The sequence below is a fragment of the Myotis nattereri genome, assembly GCF_964212035.1.
Source record: "Myotis nattereri genome assembly, chromosome: 2".
NCBI classification, from domain to species: Eukaryota; Metazoa; Chordata; class Mammalia; order Chiroptera; family Vespertilionidae; genus Myotis; species Myotis nattereri.
In genome coordinates, this window is record NC_138076.1 from 111274775 (window position 1) to 111294371 (window position 19597).

Consider the following 19597-nt stretch of genomic DNA (forward strand, 5'->3'; position numbering starts at 1 on the left):
GGCCCCAATTAGCCCCCAACACTCCAATCGGGCGGGGCTGGCTGCCAATTGCCTGCAGCCCCTCCCCCACACTGGCCCGATGGGCCCCCATCAGGGCAGGCGGGCCGGACCCCACCCGTGCACAAATTCGTGCACCAGGCCTCTAGTAGGTCATAACATACAGGCACCTGTAGCCAATCAGCTATGCCCCCTCCAGTCTCAAGTGTTACATTTTGACCAGTTACAGTGTAACTGCTCATTATAACTGCTTTCTCTTCAGTTCATCTATACTCAAAGAATGAACTTTTACCTATTTTATTTTCTCATTTCGTTATAATTAAAGAACCTCTGTAACAGATAAAATGCTTTAATTTTTGTACTAATTATACCTAGTAATATTCTGACTAGTAAAATGCTTACTCGTGTAGATTTTCTGTACAAGTCCTTGTTCTGTGGCTAATGTTGTGGAAACGCTATGCAATATTGTGTATCTTGTACTTTTTTTAAAAAAATCCTCACCTGAGGATATATATGATTTTTTTAGAGAAGAAGGGAGAGAGAGAAACTTTGATGTGAGAAACATCAATAGGTTGCTTCCCATATGCACCCCAACCAGGGATCAAACCCACAATCTAGGTATGTGCCCTGACTGGGAATCGAACTCACAACCTTTTTAGTGTATGGGATGATGCTCCAACCAACTGCGCCACCCAGATGGGCATACTTGTTTTTTTTTATAAGGATCTCCAACCAATAAAAGCACCTACTTATTTTTAAAGTTTATACAGTTTATAACAATAATAGTCTTTCCTTAGGTGTTAACAGAGTAGGAGAATTAAAAATGAAAGCTGTCCTTGTACATTTCAAACGTTATGAAAAGCTACAAATTTTATTTTATATTCAAACAATCTTTTTCATTTATATATACACACACACACTACATATATATAAATTAAACCAAAAAATCCACAAGAAATGTACATTTTTAACAAGAAATCAAGTTAGTGTTATTTCATGATTACTCACACCCCCAGGATTATTACAATTTTGTATCTATTAGAACATTACCATCCTTGTCTTTAACTCTTACTCGACCAGATGTGTATTTTGTTTCTTGATGACCATTTGCATAGACAGTTTTAACAGTGCCATCTGGATACTCCCGTCTCTTGAACTGGGCAGTGTGTAGTTCTCTCTGGCCATTATTAAACTCTATGATTTTTCTGCCATCTCTGTAAATTTAAAATAGAATTTAATTTTGTATCCCTTTCTCTGCACAAAATCTTCTTTGCAAATTCTTCCAGTATTCCTGCTATAGGGGGATAATTCCAGTTATCAGATTAGCACTTAAATGTATCCATAAAAAGCTTTTTTAAAATGATGCATTCACCACAAAATGCTTAGGTTTGTTTTGTTTTTTAATTAACATGTATTCTGCCTTTAAGAAAACTAGGCACTGTATTAAAATACGGCTTTCAGTTTTGACATTATTCTTTACATAAAGTTAAAAGCCACCTGAGTGTTTGTTTGCATCAGGCCAAAGAAGGAAAAGGGCATGATCAGACCTGAAGCCAGTGATGAAGCAGAGTAAGGAAAATAGTTAATACCAAGTTGACTGCTTGACTGTGTGTCTGGGACATTCACACAGGGATATGAGTACAGAGGAAAAAAAAAAAATTGGCCAGGAGTTAATACCTGAAGACAGAGAGAGGAGTCCAAGGAGTTTTCATAAACATTCAAAGTGTAATATACACATAAGATTTTCCCCCAGTTTAGGAACAAATTGCTATTTACTTAACACCAGATAAAGAATTCATGTTTCTACTTTTTTTTTTGGGGGGGGGGGGCAAGTTTATATCATAGAATTCAAGTTCAATGCATCTATGTGTTAGTTGTATTCATTCAGGTTAATGGGTGCTTAACTATCACTCTAGGTCCTGAAGTCTAGGAGAAGAAGGTTGACAGACCTTCACCGTGGTTTGAATTAAAATGGTGATACATGATACTCATTATACTGAGAAGTCAGTTAAAGAAGTTTCTAACTTCTAGAAACAGGACATTCAAGGGTGTTGACTTTAAAGAATGGGGTCAGGGTGGCCAGAGGAGAAAAGTGCTTACAAGGTGACAAGAAGGTCATGAAAATGAAGATATAAGTGAAAGGAGAAAGTCTGGCTTAAACACGGTGGCCATTGTTGGATCATCCTTAAAACTGTCAGGGCAGCTTTTCCTTCTGGGTCTCATTCACTGTTTTCAAATTTCACCAAATTTATTTATAAACAACTAATTGCCATTCTTCTTTCCTAAAGTGCTGTATAGACTCTTTTTACGTCTCGAGGATTGGTTTATATAATAGGATGTTTCTCTCAAACTAGTTCTAACTCCAAAAGGCTAAGAACACTTCTCATCTGCTCTCTATGTGTCTTTGCTCACTTCTAAACTCACTGAAATTGTCAGCGATTTACACAAATGTTTAAAGATTTTATTTATTTACTAGAGGCCTGGTGAATGACATTTGTGCACTGGGGGAGGGAGGTCCCCTCAGCCCAGCCTGCACCCTCTCACAGTCCGGGACCCCTCGGGGGATGTCCGCCTACAGGCATAGATCCCCCAAGGGGTCCTTAGCGCTGCTGCGGAGGTGGGAGAAGCTCCTACCACCACCACTGGCCATGAGCCCGGCTTCTGGCTGAGCGGTGCTCCCCCTGTGGGAATGCACTGAGCACCAGGGGGCAGCTCCTGAGTTGACCATCTGCCCCCTGGTGGTCAATGTGTGTCATAGTGACCCGTCGTTCTGCCTTTCAGTCGATTTGCATATTAGGGTTTTATTATATAGGATTGTTAATCCTCACCCAAGGGTATTTTTTCCACTGCTTTTCAGAGAGAGTGAAAAGAAAGGTTTGGGGTAGCCGAAACTGGTTTGGCTCAGTGGATAGAGCGTCGGCCTGCGGACTGAGGGGTCCTGGGTTCGATTCCAGTCAGGGGCATGTGCCTTGGTTGCGGGCAGATTCCCAGTGGGAGATGGGCAGGAGACAGCTGATTGATGTTTCTCGTTGATGTTTCTAACTCTCTATCTCTCTCCCTTCCTCTCTGTAAAAAATCAATAAAATATATTTAAAAAAAAAAAAAAGAAAGGTTTGGGGTAATGGGGGAGAGAAAAACATCAATGTGAGACACTTTGGTTGCTTCCCACACACACCCCAACCAGGGACAGGGAGAGAATCCACAACTCAGGTATGTGCCCTTGACTGGGAATTGAACCCCAGACGCTTCTGTGCGTAGGCCGACACTCTAACCACTGGGAAACATTTGCCATGACAAAATGTCTTAAGATTTTAAAAATTCAACTGGTAATAAAAGTTGAACCATGCAAACTAGAAAAATCTAGAAACAAATTTAACAGGTATCATACCGTTGTACTCTGACAATTGTACCATCTGGGAAAATGCTTTCTTCTTGTCCATCAGCAAATAAATTTTTGATAGTCTGGTCAGGAAACGTGATTTCTTTTCTTCCATCTGGAAAGTGTTTTTCTGTTTTAAAAAGGTTACTATAAATATTTTATTTTTAAAGGAAGGGCATAATTTAATAAGGAGAGGGCAGGGCAAGTTTTTACCTATTTGTCCACTTGAGAAATGCAAGACTTCTAGTCCTTCAGGGTAAGTGGTGTGAGTGGTCTGGGCGGCTGCATAGTAGTAGATCTGTAAAGACACAGAGTCACTATGCCTTTTCTTCAGAGATGTGTACACTACAGATAAAACAAGCCCTGAGGAAACCTACCACTCTCTCATCTGGCATGACCTGCTTTACATCACCATTGAAGAAAGTGACAGTGACAGTCTTTCCATCTGCACTCACTTCTTTTCGAGTTCCATTTGGAAACAATATAACACAGCACCCATCCTTATAAACCTTCTCTATCTACAAAAAAGGAAAACATTATTAATATAAGATGTCCTCCTGAGACCATGTGACAAAATAGCCCTCATTCTCTTCCTAATTGCCTACTTTGAAATTTTTTCATAAAAATACTAACTTTCCTTTTGAGAGAATGTTTTTCAACTCATAATCAACTTCACTTATCAACACATCACCATCTTTATTTCCCTTATTCCCTCAAACAAACTTCTTGGTGGAGCTTTTTAAAGTAAACTGCAGATACCACCTATAATCACTTCAATAAATACCAGTAATGAAAGGATTTTTATTAACATACTAAAACCATTATCACCCCTAACAAACTACCATTCCTTCACCATATAACCATCTACACTGTTTTCCCTAAATTCACAAAGGCTTTTTATAGTTCATTTGAATCAGGATCAAAACCAGGTCCACACACTTAGTTGATATGTCTTAAATCTCAACAGTCACACTTATGCCAATTGTTGAAGGAACTGCATCACTGAACAGGTAAAATTTCCCACGTTCCAGATTTGGCTGCTTTCCCAAGATGGTATATCTAACATGTTTCTCTTTGCCCCTGTATTTCCTAAAAAACTAGGAGCTAGATAGAGGCACGATTAACTTCTAGTTGAATTATTCTGACATGAATACTTTGTAGGTGCTGCTGTGAGCTTTCTATGGCCACAGCACTAACTGGGTCGCATCAGTCAGGTCTGGCATGAAGCCCATCAGCCTTTCACCTAGGGTTTCAGAAGTCACTGGTGACTGCTGCCTAGATCCTTTCCTTCATCAGAGGTGGAAATCTGATGATTCCTTAATTTTCTCACTCCCTTCCCATTTATTAGCTGGAATTCTTCTACAACATAAAGGCTTTCCTCATCAACAGTTTGTTTCTCTAAGCAGAGTTTGTACAGGAAAAGTCTACCTAGTACCTTTTGAATTGTTCTTTGTCCTTCTCTCATTCCTCAAGACTAGCAATGAACTCTGGCCTTAAGATTAACTTCAATTAAAATGAATCAGATTAGAGTATTTGGAAAAGTTTTCCATAAAGCTGAGTAAAAATTCCCTTATCACCTCCCCAGTAACAAGCTCTGTTTATATCCTTTCCCTTCTCATTCTCTCTTCAAGTTGGAACACCCAGCCAGGCAGCAGCTTGCATGCTCACAACCTTTCCTAGGCACAGGGAGAAAACTGCAGGCTGACAATGGAAAGAGGCACCTGGTCCAGGACACATTCAGGAAAGGCTGCAGGGAGGCTGAAGCTTTTAGCTGTGTACTGAGGGAGAATAAAGGGTTTGGACAAAGGGACTCCATTCTTCCTTTTGCTGCATTTCTAAACTAGAAATGGCAACTAATGCATATTCTATATTCAGCATTTTTTAAAATATATATTTTTATTGATTACAGAGAGGGAGGGAGTGATAGAAACATCAATGATGAGAAACATCAATGATGAGAGAGAATAGGAAAGAATCATCGATCAGCTGCCTCCTGCATGCCCCCTACTGGGGATCAAACTGCAACCCTGGGCATGTGCCCTAACTGGGAATTGAAGTAACCTCCTGGTTCACAGGTTGACACTCAACCACTGAGCCACACCTGCCGGACTATATTGAGCATTTTTAGAGAAGTCCAAAGATTCAAGCTGAGGTCATGCCCCAAGGTATTAACATTTTTAAGCTCTATAAACAGTCTTAAAGATCAATTATTTTAGAATCTAAGTGTTTCAACTCTATTTTAACCCATGTTTATTTTTTATAATATTTTTAAAATTCTAACCTTTCCATCAGGATGACTGATTTCTCCCTGAATTTCTTCTTTTTCCTCTTTTTCATCCTCCTCTTTATATTCAGGATCTGGGAAATCCACTGAGTCAATAGGCTCCCTGGGTGTGGCAGTCTGTAAGGATAAGAGGCTCTCAGCTGTCTTGTAGGACAGCGGTTGCCAACCTTTCGGATCTCCCGGACCACCGGTTGGCGACCACTGCTGTAGGACATGTAATAACATTTCAAGCAGCTAAAACTGAAACATACTTCAAAAAGCTAGATTCTACTATTATAGGATCTATGACCGGTGTTTGGTGTTATATAGAAAACATGTGCAATGTTAAGTAAAAAGCCTCCTTTATAAGTCATTTAGAAACTTATGTCAGTTAACTAATTGACTTTAAGCCTGAGTCATGTTTGAATATATAAAAATATATTTACTTGTCCCTTATCCAAACTGCATAAGTCACGAGAAGGCACAGACTTGGATCTCCGAGATGGATTGCCTGTTAGAATATAATTCAGAGTTTTAATATTTAATTGAAAGTTTTAAATTAACATTATACTTAAACACTTACTTAGTTCATATCCTTCTTTTGTGAAGTGCTGTTACTCATTAATTAAGGAAGTCTGAATATTTTTCTTTACTAATTCACAGGAGTTCATTACATAAGTTGAAATATTTATTCAGGTACTGAAGTCCTGAGTGACCAAGAAAGACAAAGACAGTATCTGTTCTCTGAGAGTTTATAATCAGAGGAAGTCATAGGTACTTAACTAGCCTCACAGGCCCACAGGTATTGTGGAGACAACCATGAGGACTTCAGGTAGAGACTAGGTCTGAGGAACAGGTAATAGAATAAGACACAATAGAATTTGGCTTGAAAAATTAACTGATTATCAAATCTAGACCAAACAGCTATAATCTATAAATTTTTTAGATCATGATCAACAAACCAATCATATACTATACTAGAGGCCCAATGCATGAAAATTTGTGCAAGAGTAAGCCTTCCTTCCCCCGGCTGCTGGCAGTGGCTTCCCTCCTCCGGCCACCGGCAGGCACCCGGGACCCAGGCTGCTGCTTTCTGGCGCCGGCTTCGTCCAGAAGGACATCCGGAATGACAACTGGAAGGATGTTTGGTCTAATTAGCATATTGCCCTTTTATTATTATAGCTTTGCAATATGTTATAAAATAAGCATATACACACACTACTGCCATCCTACCACAAACTAAGGTTAACTTTTAAAAATATATTAAAGTTCTAATATGTTCTTCCTATATGCCAACAGGCCATTGTAAGTATTCACAAATTTGAAGAGTTTTGAGTAAGTGACAGATTCTGACTTACATGTTAAAAACTAGAATGTATGCTGGAAGCTCTGGGGAGAACAGACTAGAGAAGACTAGAGGTACAGTCCAGAGAAGAGGCTGGTAGGAATGTGAGAGGGCTTGTGTGGCATCCACTTTGTTTCACAGGTCTCAAATTGCCAAATGTTAGCAATTCGATATGGTTCAACCTACTTAATTCAGATAATACCAACATCAGAAGGATTACTTTAGGGATTGATGGAAGTGGGAGGTAAGGATAAAAGAAAAAAGGAATGAAGAAGTACAAATAGGTTTTTAGCTTGAGCAAACAGGTAAGGTTCTGGGGACAGGAGGAGTGCTCTTCAGATAGGATAAAAAAACTTACTCCACCTGACAGGTGCAAAGTAAACTATACAGTTTGAGCTCTGTGCTACACCATTTCTAAATTTTACACCCACTTTCCATAGAAAAGACTAATATCCCCATTTTATAGGAGAGGAAATCAAAGTTGAGAGAGAGTTAAAGTGCTTGTCAACTAATAAAACACTCCAACTAATCAAGCTACACCGGCCTGCACAGTTCAAACCCAAGTTTAAAGGACAACATTATTTTCAATTCACATTTGAAAATCCACTTATATGGAGAGCAGAATTAAGTTGTACATGGATGTTTTACTCCACAAGTGGTTGGCCCATAACTCTGTCAACTGAATAGAAATAATACAGTTAGAAGAGGAGAGGGACTAAGGTTTAAAAGAGTATAAAGAAAGCCAATGAGAGCGGTCAGGTTCCATTAGGCTAATATTTGAATAACTGGTATTTCCAAAGAAGAAAGGGAGAAGAGGGCAGACTGCTTATTTAATTTAAAGAAATTAGTTAATATTTAATTTTAAAAAATAATAGCTGAGTATTTCTCAAACCTAGGGAAGGACTTGGAGCTACAAGTCTACAAAGCTAGCACCATACAATCTCAAGCAAAAAAACTTCTCCAAGACACATAATGAAACTGTCAAAAATCAATGATAATGAAAAACTCCTAGAAACAGCAAGGGGGGAAAAATAACCTATGTGGGAACCCCTTAGGCCAGCAGCAGATTTCTCAGTAGAAACTCAAAAGGCAGCCCTGGCTGGTGTAGCTTAGTTAGTTGGGAGTGTAGTCCCATACACCAAAAGGTGGCAGGTTCGATTTCCAGTAAGGGCACATATCCAGGTTGCAGGTTCAATCATTGGTTAGGGTATGTGCAGGAGGCAACCAACTGAAGTTTCTCTCTTTCTCTCTCTCTCTCTCTCCCCTTCCCTCACTCCCTCCCCTCTACTCTTCCTCTCTCTAAACTCCTATATCAGCGGTTCTCAACCTGTGGGTTGCGACCCCTTTGGGGGTCGAACAACCCTTTCACAGGGGTCGCCTAAGACCATTGGAAAACACATATATAATTACATATTGTTTTTGTGATTAATCACTATGCTTTAATTATGTTCAATTTGTAACAATGAAAATACATCCTGCATATCAGATATTTACATTACGATTCATAACAGTAGCAAAATTATAGTTATGAAGTAGCAATGAAAATAATTTTATGGTTGGGGATCACCACAACATGAACTGTATTAAAGGGTGGCAGCATTAGGAAGGTTGAGAACCACTGACTTATTGTATAAAGATTAAAGGAAAAGTATTAAAAATAACTATAGTTAGTAAAATTCAATAACAAATACACAGCATAAAAGAGGTAAACTGTAATACCAAAACACAAAGGGAGGAGTAAAAGGGTGGACCCTTTATTGGAGCCTTTTAAAGGAGAAGGAAGCACAGTTGCTATCAGGACAAAACAAACTATCTCAGTATTATGTAAGCTTCATGGTAACCACAAGCAAAAATCTAGAGTAGTTCCATGAAACAACAAAAAAAGGAAAAACAGTATATATGATGGAAAAATCACTGATTTCAAAGATAAGCAGAAACAATGTAAATACAAAACAATTAGAAAGCAATCAATAAGATGGCAGTAAGTCCTTATATATCAACTAGAGGTCCGGTGCACAAATTCGTGCATGGGTGGGGACCCTCAGCCTGGCTGGCGATCAGGGCAAATCGGGGCCACGGGAGGTTGGCTGGCCGGGGAAAGGGGCTGCGGGAGGTTGGCCAGCGGGAGGAGGGGCCTGGGGGAGGTTGGCCAGCTAGTGGAGATTGGCTGTGATACTGACCACCAGGGGGCAGCTCCTGCATTGAGTGTCTGCCCCTTGGTGGTCAGTGCACGTCATAACGATTGGTCAACTGGTCATTGGGTGGCTTGGGCTTTTATATATATATATATACTAGAGGCCCGGTGCACAAAATTTGTGCGGTGGGGGTGGAGGGGATGGTGCGGTGTCCCTCAGCCTGGCCTGCACCCTCTCCAATCCAGGACCCCTCAGGGGATGTCTGAATGCCAGCAATCGGACATCTCTCTTGCAAACCGGGACCGCTGACTCCTAACCACTCACCTGCCTGCCTGCCTGATCACCCCTAACTGCCTCTGCCTGCTGGCCTGATTGCCCCTAACTGCTCTCTCCTGTGGCCTGATTACCCCTAACCGCCTCTGCCTCAGCCCCCACCACCGTGGCTTTGTCCGGAAGGACGTCCTGACGACATCCGGTCTATCTGGTCTAATTAGCATATTACCCATTTATTAGGATAGACTGGAAACCCATTGCACAAGATTCGTGCACTGGGTGGGGGGGTCCCTCAGACTGGCCTGCACCCTCTTGCAGTCCGGGATCCCTTGGGGGATGTCTGCCTGCCAGCTTATGCCCAGTCTCCTGGGGATCAGGCCTAAGCTGGCAGTCAGACATCCCTCTCGCAGTCCGGGGCTCTTGCAGTCCGGGACCCCTCACTCCTTACCACCCGACGGCTGCACTCACCAGCCATGAGCCCGGCCTCTGGCTGAGCTCAGCACACTCCCTGTGGGAGCGCACTGAGCACCAGGGGGCAGCTCCTGCATTGAGTGTCTGCCCCCTGGTGGTCAGTGCGCATCACAGTGATGAGCTGTTCTGCCATTCGGTCGATTTGCATATTAGACTTTTATTATATAGGATAATCAACTAATGTAAATGGATCAGAGTCACCAATCAAAAGGCACAGAATTGCCCTGACCAGTATGGCTCAGTGGATAGAGCGTCGGCCTGTGGACTGAAGGGTCCCGGGTTCGATTCCAGTCAAGGGCATGTACCTTGGTTGCGGGCACATCCCCAGTAGGGGGGTGTACAGGAGGCAGCTGATCGATGTTTCTCTCTCATCGATGTTTCTAACTCTCTGTCCCTCTCCCTTCCTCTCTGTAAAAATCAATAAAATATATTTTTTTTAAAAAAGGCACAGAATAGCTAGATGGGATTTAAAAAGCCATTAAGCCCGGTTGATGTGGCTCAGTGGTTGAGCAACCACCTAAGAACCAGGAGGTCACAGTTTAATTCCTGGTCAGGGTACATGCCTGGGTTGCAGGCTTGATCCCCAGTAGGAGGTGTGCAGGAGGTGGCCGATCAATGATTCTCTCTCATCATTGATGTTTCTATCTCTCTCTCCCTTTCCCTTCTTCTCTGAAATCAATTTTACATATATATATATATATATATATACATATACATACATACATATATATATATATATATATATATATATGTAAAAGCAAAAACGGTGCGGTGCCCCAACTCCCCTATCGGCCCTACTCTGTGAGTGACAGGGTGGAGCTCCTCAACCACCTGATGGGCCCTTCTCTGTGCGTGACAGGGGGGAGCTCCCAAACCCCCTGATGGGCCCTGCTCTGTGTGTGACAAGGGGGAGCTCCCCAACCCCCTGACCGACCCTGCTCTGTGCATGACAGGGTACGGAGCCCCAACCCCCGATGGGCCCTGCTCTGTGAGTGACAGGGGGCAGTGCCCCAACCCCGTGACTGGCCCTGCTCTATGCGTGACGGGGTGGCGCCGCAACCTCCCAATCAACCCTGCCTTGAGTGTGACAGGGGGCGGTGCCCCAACCCCCCAATTGGCCCTACCCTGAGAGTGACTGAAGGTGGCATCACAACCTCCCGATCCGCCCTGCTCTGTGCATGATGGGGCGGCGCCCCAACTCCCCAATCGGCCCTGCTCTGAGCCCGACCAGGGGCTGCACCTAGGGATTGGGCCTGCCCTCTGCCACCCGGGAGCAGGCCTAAGCCAGCAGATCATTATCTCCCGAAGGGTCCCAGACTGCGAGAGGGCACAGGCCGGGCTGAGGGACCTCCCCTTCCCCCCGAGTGCACAAATTTTTGTGCACCGGGCCTCTAGTCTATATATATAAAAGCCCAGCGACCGAATGGTGGAATGACCAGTCAACCAGTTGTTATGACATGCACTGACCACCATGGGGCAGACGCTCAACGCAGGAGCTGCCTCCAGGTGGTCAGTGCGCTCCCACAGTGGGAGCACCACTTGGCTGACCACAATGAGCGGTGCTCCCACAGCGGGCCGATCCCCATAGCCACGCCCCACAAGTGCACTAATCTGTGCACCAGGCCTCTAGTGACAAATAAAGAAGAAAATCCTGCCATTTGCAAATAACATGGATTAACCTTGAGGGTATTGAGCTAAGTCAGAGAAAGACACTTATATGTGGAATCTGAAAAAAAGCAAACTCAGCCAGCTGGTGTAGCTCAGTGAACCAGGAGGCCATGGTTCAATTCCCAGTTAGGGCACATGCCCAGGTTGCAAGCTCGATCCCCAGTGGGGAACGCGTAGGAGGCAGCCAATCAACAATTCTCATCATTGATGTTTCTATCTTTCTCCCTCTCCCTTCCTCTCTCTGAAATCAATAAAAACAGTTTTAAAAAAAGAGAGAGAGAGAGAGAGAGAGTGATTCATGCTTAGAGGCACTGGCTGGCTACTTTAAAAACAAACAAAAAAACAAGCAACCTCATAAAAACAGAATGAAAGGTGGTTACCAGGGACTGGAAGGTTGGTATATAGGAGAAATGTTAGTGAAGGATACAAATTTGCAACAAATAGTAAAATAAGTCCTAGGGCTCTAATGCAAAGTATACTGAATATAGACAAAAACCGGTACTGTAAACCTCAAACTTACTAAGAGACCAGATTTTAATTATTCCAACCTCTAAAAAGAAATGATAAGTATGTGATGGTGATAAAGGTGCTAATTATTGCTACACTGGAAATCATAATATATAAATGTATCAAATCAACATGCTGTACACATTAAATTCATACAGAGAAACTCATGTGATCAAGGCTTTATGAGGAGTGACTTCAGAGGAATGGTGGTATGAGTGATCCCCTTGCTTCTCCCCTTGAAACTTTAAAAAGTTTATCAACTAACTCAGCAAAGGATTCCCTGCTCGACATAGAGGCAGGCCTGAGAGACCCGGGGATTGAAGCATCTAAAGGTGGACAAGTGGGAACAAATGGGGAGGTACAAAAGGAGAAAAAGCTCAGATAGCCACGGTTGCAGCCCTGCAGCCAGGAACACATGGCCATCTCGGCCACAAGAGGGGAGGAAGCCAGTACTAACAGGTGCTTCCTTCGGTTGGGAGGAACAGAGAGTCTCAGTGGGCACTCCAGGAGGGCAAGCAGTGCAAAAAGCAGCTGGGAGACTGGGGCGAGGACACAGTGCAGGGATTCTGCCATGGATGTCCACTGTCGGGCAGTTGGTGTTTCAGATAAAGAAATGGTGCCACAGAGCCCTGCCGCCACTTGGATTCCCAAAACTCGCTTCCCATCACCCTTGATGTCTGGCTGGGAAACAGATTATCTGCAAGCCAAGAGCTACTGCAGCAGAATCCGTGATTCCCTCTGTGATTGATCCCCAGCTGGGGAGCAGGGGTGAGGAGAGAACACCATGTGAGGTCCGGGGGTCACCATTACAGTGAGGGCAAAACAAACCCCACACCCAACAGTAGCTTTTGAAGTCACCTGAAGTATTTCACAGAGGTAAAAAAAAAAATCTTGTGATTCAGTGCCACCTACTAGAAAATAGTAGAAAGACCTCTTCAGAGAAAGCTGCTAGAGAAGGGCCAATAAAACATAGATGCCTAGACAAAGGAGACCAGCAAATACCATGAATAACCAAGGTAGCAAGGCAGCTCAGAAAGAAAAAATCTCCAGAAAGCAAACTGGAATACATAGAAATATGTGATATAAATGACAGAAAATTAAACAAGATTGCAGTCCTGAAAATACTTAACAAGATGCACAAAAATACAGACAAGCAATTTAATGCACTCAGAAAACAAATTAATGAACGAGTATTTTACAAAACAGATTGAAACATTAAAAAAGAACCAACCAGAAGTCCTGGAAATGAAGCGTTCAATTAAGGAGAATAGGAGTAAACTACAGATCATAGGAAACAGAGCCGACCAGATGGAAAAAAGAATTAGTGATACCGAAGATAGGAATCACAGAGGGAAAAAGAGAGAGACTTGAGTATAAAAAAAAATAAAAAAAGGAAGAACGCTACAAGAACTATCTGACTCCATCAGAAAAAGCAATATAAAATATGACGCAAAAATAAATAAATAGAAATAATAGTCATACCAGAGGAAGAGGAGAGGGAAAAGGAAATTGAGAAATTATTCACACAAATAATGGATGAGAACTTTCCAAACCTATGAAAACAACTAGATCCTTGAATCCAAGAAGCAACAAAACATCTAATTAACTCAATCCAAAAAGGCACATTTTATTAAAACTGTCAAAAATTAATGGCAAAGAAAAAATTCTCAAGCACCCAGGGAAAAGAAGTGACCTACAAAGGAAAACCAATCCAATTGTTTTTGTACTTCCCAGCAGAAATTCTCTAAGTCAAAAGAAAGTAGAACCAAATATTCAAACGACTGAGAGAAATTACCAGCAAGAATAATATATCCAGCAAAGTTATCCTTTAAATATGAAGAAGAAATAAAGGCTTTTCCACACATAGAGAAGCTGAGGAAATTTATCACCAGAAAACCTCCATTGCAAGAAATACTCAAGAACAGCGGTTCTCAACCTGTGGGTCGTGACCTCTTTGGCAGTCAAATGACCCTTTCACAGAGGTCACCTAAGACCATCCTGACAGAACTCAGACACAGAACCTACGCAGAACCTAGAGACAGAAGAACTTCGCTGGAGAGAACATGGCAAAAGATCCTGGACAGAAACTGGCCACAGAACCTAGAGACAGAACCTAGTGAGAGAACCTGGCTGAAGAACCTAGAGACAGAACCTGGCTATAGAACCTGGATAGAACATGGCAAGAGAACCTGACTAGAACCTGGTGACTGAACCTGGCTGGAGAACCTGGACAGAACCTGGCTGGAGAATCTAGCGAGGGAACATGGCTACAGAACCTGGCTACAGAACCTGACAATAGAACCAGGCAGGAGAACCTCTCTATGCTGATCAACAGAACCTGGCTGGAGAACCCAACTATGCTGATCAACTGAAAAAAAAAAAAAAAAAAAAAGACCATCCTGCATATCAGATATTTACATTACGATTCATAACAGTAGCAACATTACAGTTATGAAGTAGCAACAAAAATAATTTTATGGTTGGGTCACAACATGAGGAACTGTATTTAAAAGGCCAGAAGGTTGAGAACCACTGCTCAAGAGGGATTATTCTACCTGAAACAAAGAGCATAAGAGCACAACACTATGAGTAAGATCACAAAAAATCTTACAGCATAAACAGGAATAATTTGTAACAACAAAAACATAAAAGGAGGGTAAAGGTGGGTAAAAGTCTGAACAGGCTGAAGATGGAGATCAAATGCACTCAAAAGAAAAAAATACTGTATATACACAACTTCCTTTTTCATAAAACTTATGGGAAATACACATAAAAAAAAATTAAGCCATAACTCAAAAAATAAAAATAAAAAAGAGGGAACAGAGGAAAGAAATATGGAATACCACCAAACAAAAACTATAAACAGAAACACAAAGGAAAAGAACCAACATAGGCACAGAGCTACCAGAAAATAAAGGATAAAATGGCGATAGGAAATCCTCAGAAATCAATAATTACCATAAATGTAAATAGACTGAATTCACCAATAAAGAGGCACAGAGTAGCAAACTGGATCAAAAAACAAAACCCAACCACATGCTGCCTTCAAGAGACACATCTAAGCTGCAAAGACAAAGGTAGATTCAAAGAGACATGGTAGAAAAATTATTCTCCAAGCAAATAACATCCACAAGTGCAGTCATACACCTATCTGACAAAATAGATTTCAAGATAACAAAGATAAACAAGAGTAAAAGATGGACATTTTAGAATAATAAATGGCACACTAAATCAAGAAGATATAACACTTCTTAATATATAGGCACCAAATCACTGAAATGTGTAAAGCAACTACTCACAGAACTAAAGGAAGAAACAAATCAAAACACAATCATAGTTGGGGACGTTAATACTCCATTGACAGTTCTAGATAGATCACCCAAACAAAAAATCAATAAAGAAATACTGGGAGAGGAACAAAGAAAGAGGTATAGGTGAACATTGGTACTCACCTCTCCCACAACAACATCAAAATTACAACTAACATACAGAACCATCATTCAGAACTGCCTGAAATCTGGCTGGATGGAAGTCCTACAGCTAGAGAAGAAAGAAAGGAAGTACATCGAGACTGGCAGGAGTGGAGTTGTGGAACAGGCTGGTCCAACACCCGAAAGTGGCATTTTTTAATCAGGAGGGATATCTCCATTGTGGAGGCCTCTCATGAGGAGCAAGGGATCCCAGCCCCACACCAGACCTCCAGCCCAAGATTCCAGAGCTGGGAAGAGAAGTCCCCATAACTTCAGGATGTAAAACCCAGCAGGGACCGTGGCTGAGTGACACAGAGGCTGTTGGAGTCCCAGCAGTTCCTCTTAAAGGGCCAGTGCACAGACTTACTCGGACTCGATCCCTCTGAGCTCCAGCACTGGAGAAGCAGCAAGGGGGAAATCCAGGAACACACAAGGAAGAACTGGATTGTCTGGCACAGGAGCAAAAACTCGGGGGCATCTTTCTCCCAGACAGGGGTACTTATGACGGTCGTTGTTCCTATGTTGAGACCCCCTCCCATTGCAGAGCTGATGGCAGCCATGGCTAAGTTTCCATTAGATTGGCTCACACTGTTTGTCCCACCCTGATTGGTCTCAGGTGATTCCCTGAGACCCCACCCTATTCAATTTGCAGCCCTACCCAAGCTGTTTGCAGCATCTTTTCCATATGAATGGCCTGTTCTGGCTCAGGCTTCAGATGTTCCTAAAATCTCTCAAATAAGCAGCAACTGGTGTCAGCATGCCCCATACCTATCAATAATAGGTCCAATCAACAATAAAGATTTTTTAAAATAAATAAAAGGCCCAAGACCCGGGACTAGCACCACCCTGCCTTGCTTCACAGGTGGACCTTGACTGGGCACTTCCAAACCTAATACAAGTAGCAGCCACCTACAGATGGCCCCAGACAGTGCTTGACTTTGCACCTCCCGGTAGGTCCCAGGCCAGTGCACCCAGTGGACAACTTTAGACCATACCATATTACAACTTTACACATCCACAAACAACATACTCAAGGGGCAGACTCAGAGCCCCACTTGAAGCAAGTCCTGCTCCACAGAAGTGTCTCCTGCACAGCAGCTCTTTCACTGTAGTTGCAACTGGTCCTCACAGCCAATTGGCCTAGAGGTCAATTCCTTCCAGTGACACAACAGCAAGTCTCAACTACATAACTGTGTACACAGCCCACACAGGTGCACCCCTAGAGTGCCCAGCTCAGATGACTGGGATGCTGAGCCACTGGGCCCTACAGGACACCTACTACAGAAGGCCACTCTAACAATTCCAAGAGACATTGCAGCTCTACCTAACAAATAGAAACAAACACAGGGAAGCAGCCAAAATGCAGAGACAAAGAAACGTCACAAATGAAAGAACAGAAGAAATCTCCAGAAAGAAAACTAAATAAAATGGAAGCAAGCAAACTATTACATACAGAGTTCAAAACAATGGTTATAAGGTTGCTCAAGGATCTTGAGAGCTTCAAGGACCTTAGTGAGACTTTCAAGGATCTTAGTGAGAATTTCAAAAACCTTAGTGAGAACAAAGACATGAAAAAGGACCAGTCATAAATTAAGCATACACTAACTAAAATAAAGAATAATTTACAGGGCCCTCGCTGGTTTTTCTCAGTGGGTAGAGCGTCAGCCCATGGACTAAACAGTCCCAGGTTTGATTCTAGCCAAGGGCACGTAGCTTGGTTGCCGACTCCTTCCTGGCCCTGGTTGGAGCACATGTGGGAGGCAACCAATCAATGTGTCTCTCTCATATGGATATTTCTCTCTGTCTCTCCCCCTCCCTTCCACTCTCTCTAAAAATCAATGGAAAAATATCCTTGGGTGAGGTTTAACCAAAAAATAAAAAAAAATTTTAAAAGAGTAATTTATAGGGATTCAATAATAAGAGTAATCCGAGAATCAAATCAATGATTTTGAACATAAGGAAGCAAAAAACACCCAATCATAAGAGCAAAAAGAAAAAAGAATCAGAAAATATGAAGATAGTGTAAAGAACGTCTGGGACAACTTCCAGTGTACCAATATTTGCATTATGGGGGTGCCAGAAGGAGAAGAGAAAAAGCAAGATATTGAAAACCTATTTGAAGAAATAATGACAGGAAACTTCCCCTACCTGGTGAAAGAAATAGACTTACAAGTCCAGGAAGCTCAGAGTCCCAAAGAAAAGGAACCCAAAGAGGCCCACACCAAGACATAATTAAAATGACAAGGGTTAAAGACAAAGAGAATCTTAAAAGCTATAAGAGAAAAGCAATTAGTTACCTACAAGGGAGTACCCATATGACTGTCAGCTGATTTCTCAACAGAATCTTTGCAGGCCTGAAGGGAGTAGCAAGAAATATTCAAAGTGATGAATAGCAAGGACCTACAACCAAGATTACTCTACCCAGCAAAGCTATCATTTGAATTGAAGGTCAGATAAAGAGCTTCAGAAACAAGGAAAAGTTAAAGGAGTTCATCACCACCAAACCACTAATACATGAAATGTTGAAGGGTATTCTTTAAGAAGAGGAAGAGGAGGATAAAGTAGAGGAGGAGGAGGAGGAGGAGGGGGAAGAAGAAGAAGAAAGATATAAACAAAATGGCAATACTTATCTATCAACTACTGAATCTAAAAATCAAAATAAATGAACAAGGAATCTAATGAATAAAATAAACTGATGAATAAAACAGAACCAGAGGTGTGGAAACATGAAACAGACTGACGAATCACAGAGGGAAGGGAGGAATGGGAAGAGATTAACCAAAGAACTTATATGCATATATGCATTACCTATGGACACAGACAACAGGGGGGTGAAGGCCTAGGGCAGGGGCAGAACCTGGTGGAGGGGGACAATGGGGAGGGGGCGGGAGAAGGACATCTTTAATACTCTCAAGAATGAGTATTTTAAAATTTTTAAAAAGAAATATTGGCATTAAATGACACACTAAACCAAATGGACAAAATTGACATTTACAGAGCCTTTGATCCAAGAACATCAAATTATACATTCTTTTCCAGTACACAAGGAACATTCTCAAAGAGAGCCCATATGTTGGGTCACACAAGTAGCCTCAACAAATTCAAGACTGAAATTATATCAAGCATATTCTCTGATCATGATGCCTTAAAAATTAGAAATCAACTGCAAAAAGGACGTAAAGAAACCCACAAATATGTGGAGATTAAACAATATACTACTAAAAATTGACTGGATCAAAGAAGAAATAAAGGTAAGTCAAAAGATGTAGAGAGACAAATGAGAATGACAATACAACATATCAAAACTTCTGGGATGCAGTGAAAGCAGTAGTCATTATAGGCCTGTCTCAAGAAACAAGAGAAATCCCAAGAAATCCCACAACCTAACTTCCAATTCTCTCTCTAAAAATCAATGGAGGGGACAAATCCTCAGGTGAGTATTAACAACAACAACAAAAACCTCCCCAAAAATAAAAGTTCAGGACTAGATGGTTTCACCAATGCATTCTACCAAACATTCAAAGAGATTTAAAACTTATCCTTCTCAAACTCTTCCAAAACATTGAAGAAGAGGCAATACTTCCTAACACATCTCATTAGTATATTTTTATTTTTTAAATTGATTTTGAGAGAGGGAGGGAGAAGGATAGAGAGGCATCGATGTGAGAGTGAAACATCGATCTGCTGCCTCCTGCATGCCACGCCTTCCACTGGGGATCAAACCTGCACCCTGGGCATGTGCCCAGACAGGGAATCAAACTGGCAACCTTTTGGTGCATGGGACGATACCCAACCAATTGAGCCACACTGGCTAGAGTCCTAAAACATTTAATGAGGCCAACATAAGCCTGAAACCCAAACCTGGCAAGGATAATACACACAAAAAGAAAACAATGGACCACTATCTCTGATGAATACAGATGCAAAAATCCTAAACAAAATACTACCAAACTGAATACAACTATGCATCAAAAAAAAAATAATACATCACAATCAAGAGGGGGTTTATTCCAGGGGCACAAGGATGGTTCATCATACATAAATCAATCAATATAATACACCACATTAACAAAAGAAAAGATAAAAATC

At 41.8% G+C, this 19597-nt stretch overlaps 1 protein-coding gene across 2 annotated transcripts in view; it reads right to left on the reverse strand.

Annotated features, from left to right (window-relative positions):
• Positions 1-301: 301 nt before the first annotated feature.
• Positions 302-19597, reverse strand: part of CPAP (centrosome assembly and centriole elongation protein) — a 91756-nt gene continuing 72460 nt past the window's right edge. For both annotated transcript variants that reach the window (XM_081083580.1, XM_081083579.1), the window contains 6 exons: positions 6086-6150; positions 5658-5777; positions 3754-3894; positions 3590-3674; positions 3386-3506; positions 302-1211 (listed from right to left, as the gene is read on the reverse strand). In XM_081083580.1, the coding sequence (XP_080939706.1) occupies positions 1019-1211; positions 3386-3506; positions 3590-3674; positions 3754-3894; positions 5658-5777; positions 6086-6150 (725 nt within the window). In that variant the 3' untranslated portion in view covers positions 302-1018. The remainder of the gene's footprint in view (positions 1212-3385; positions 3507-3589; positions 3675-3753; positions 3895-5657; positions 5778-6085; positions 6151-19597) is intronic.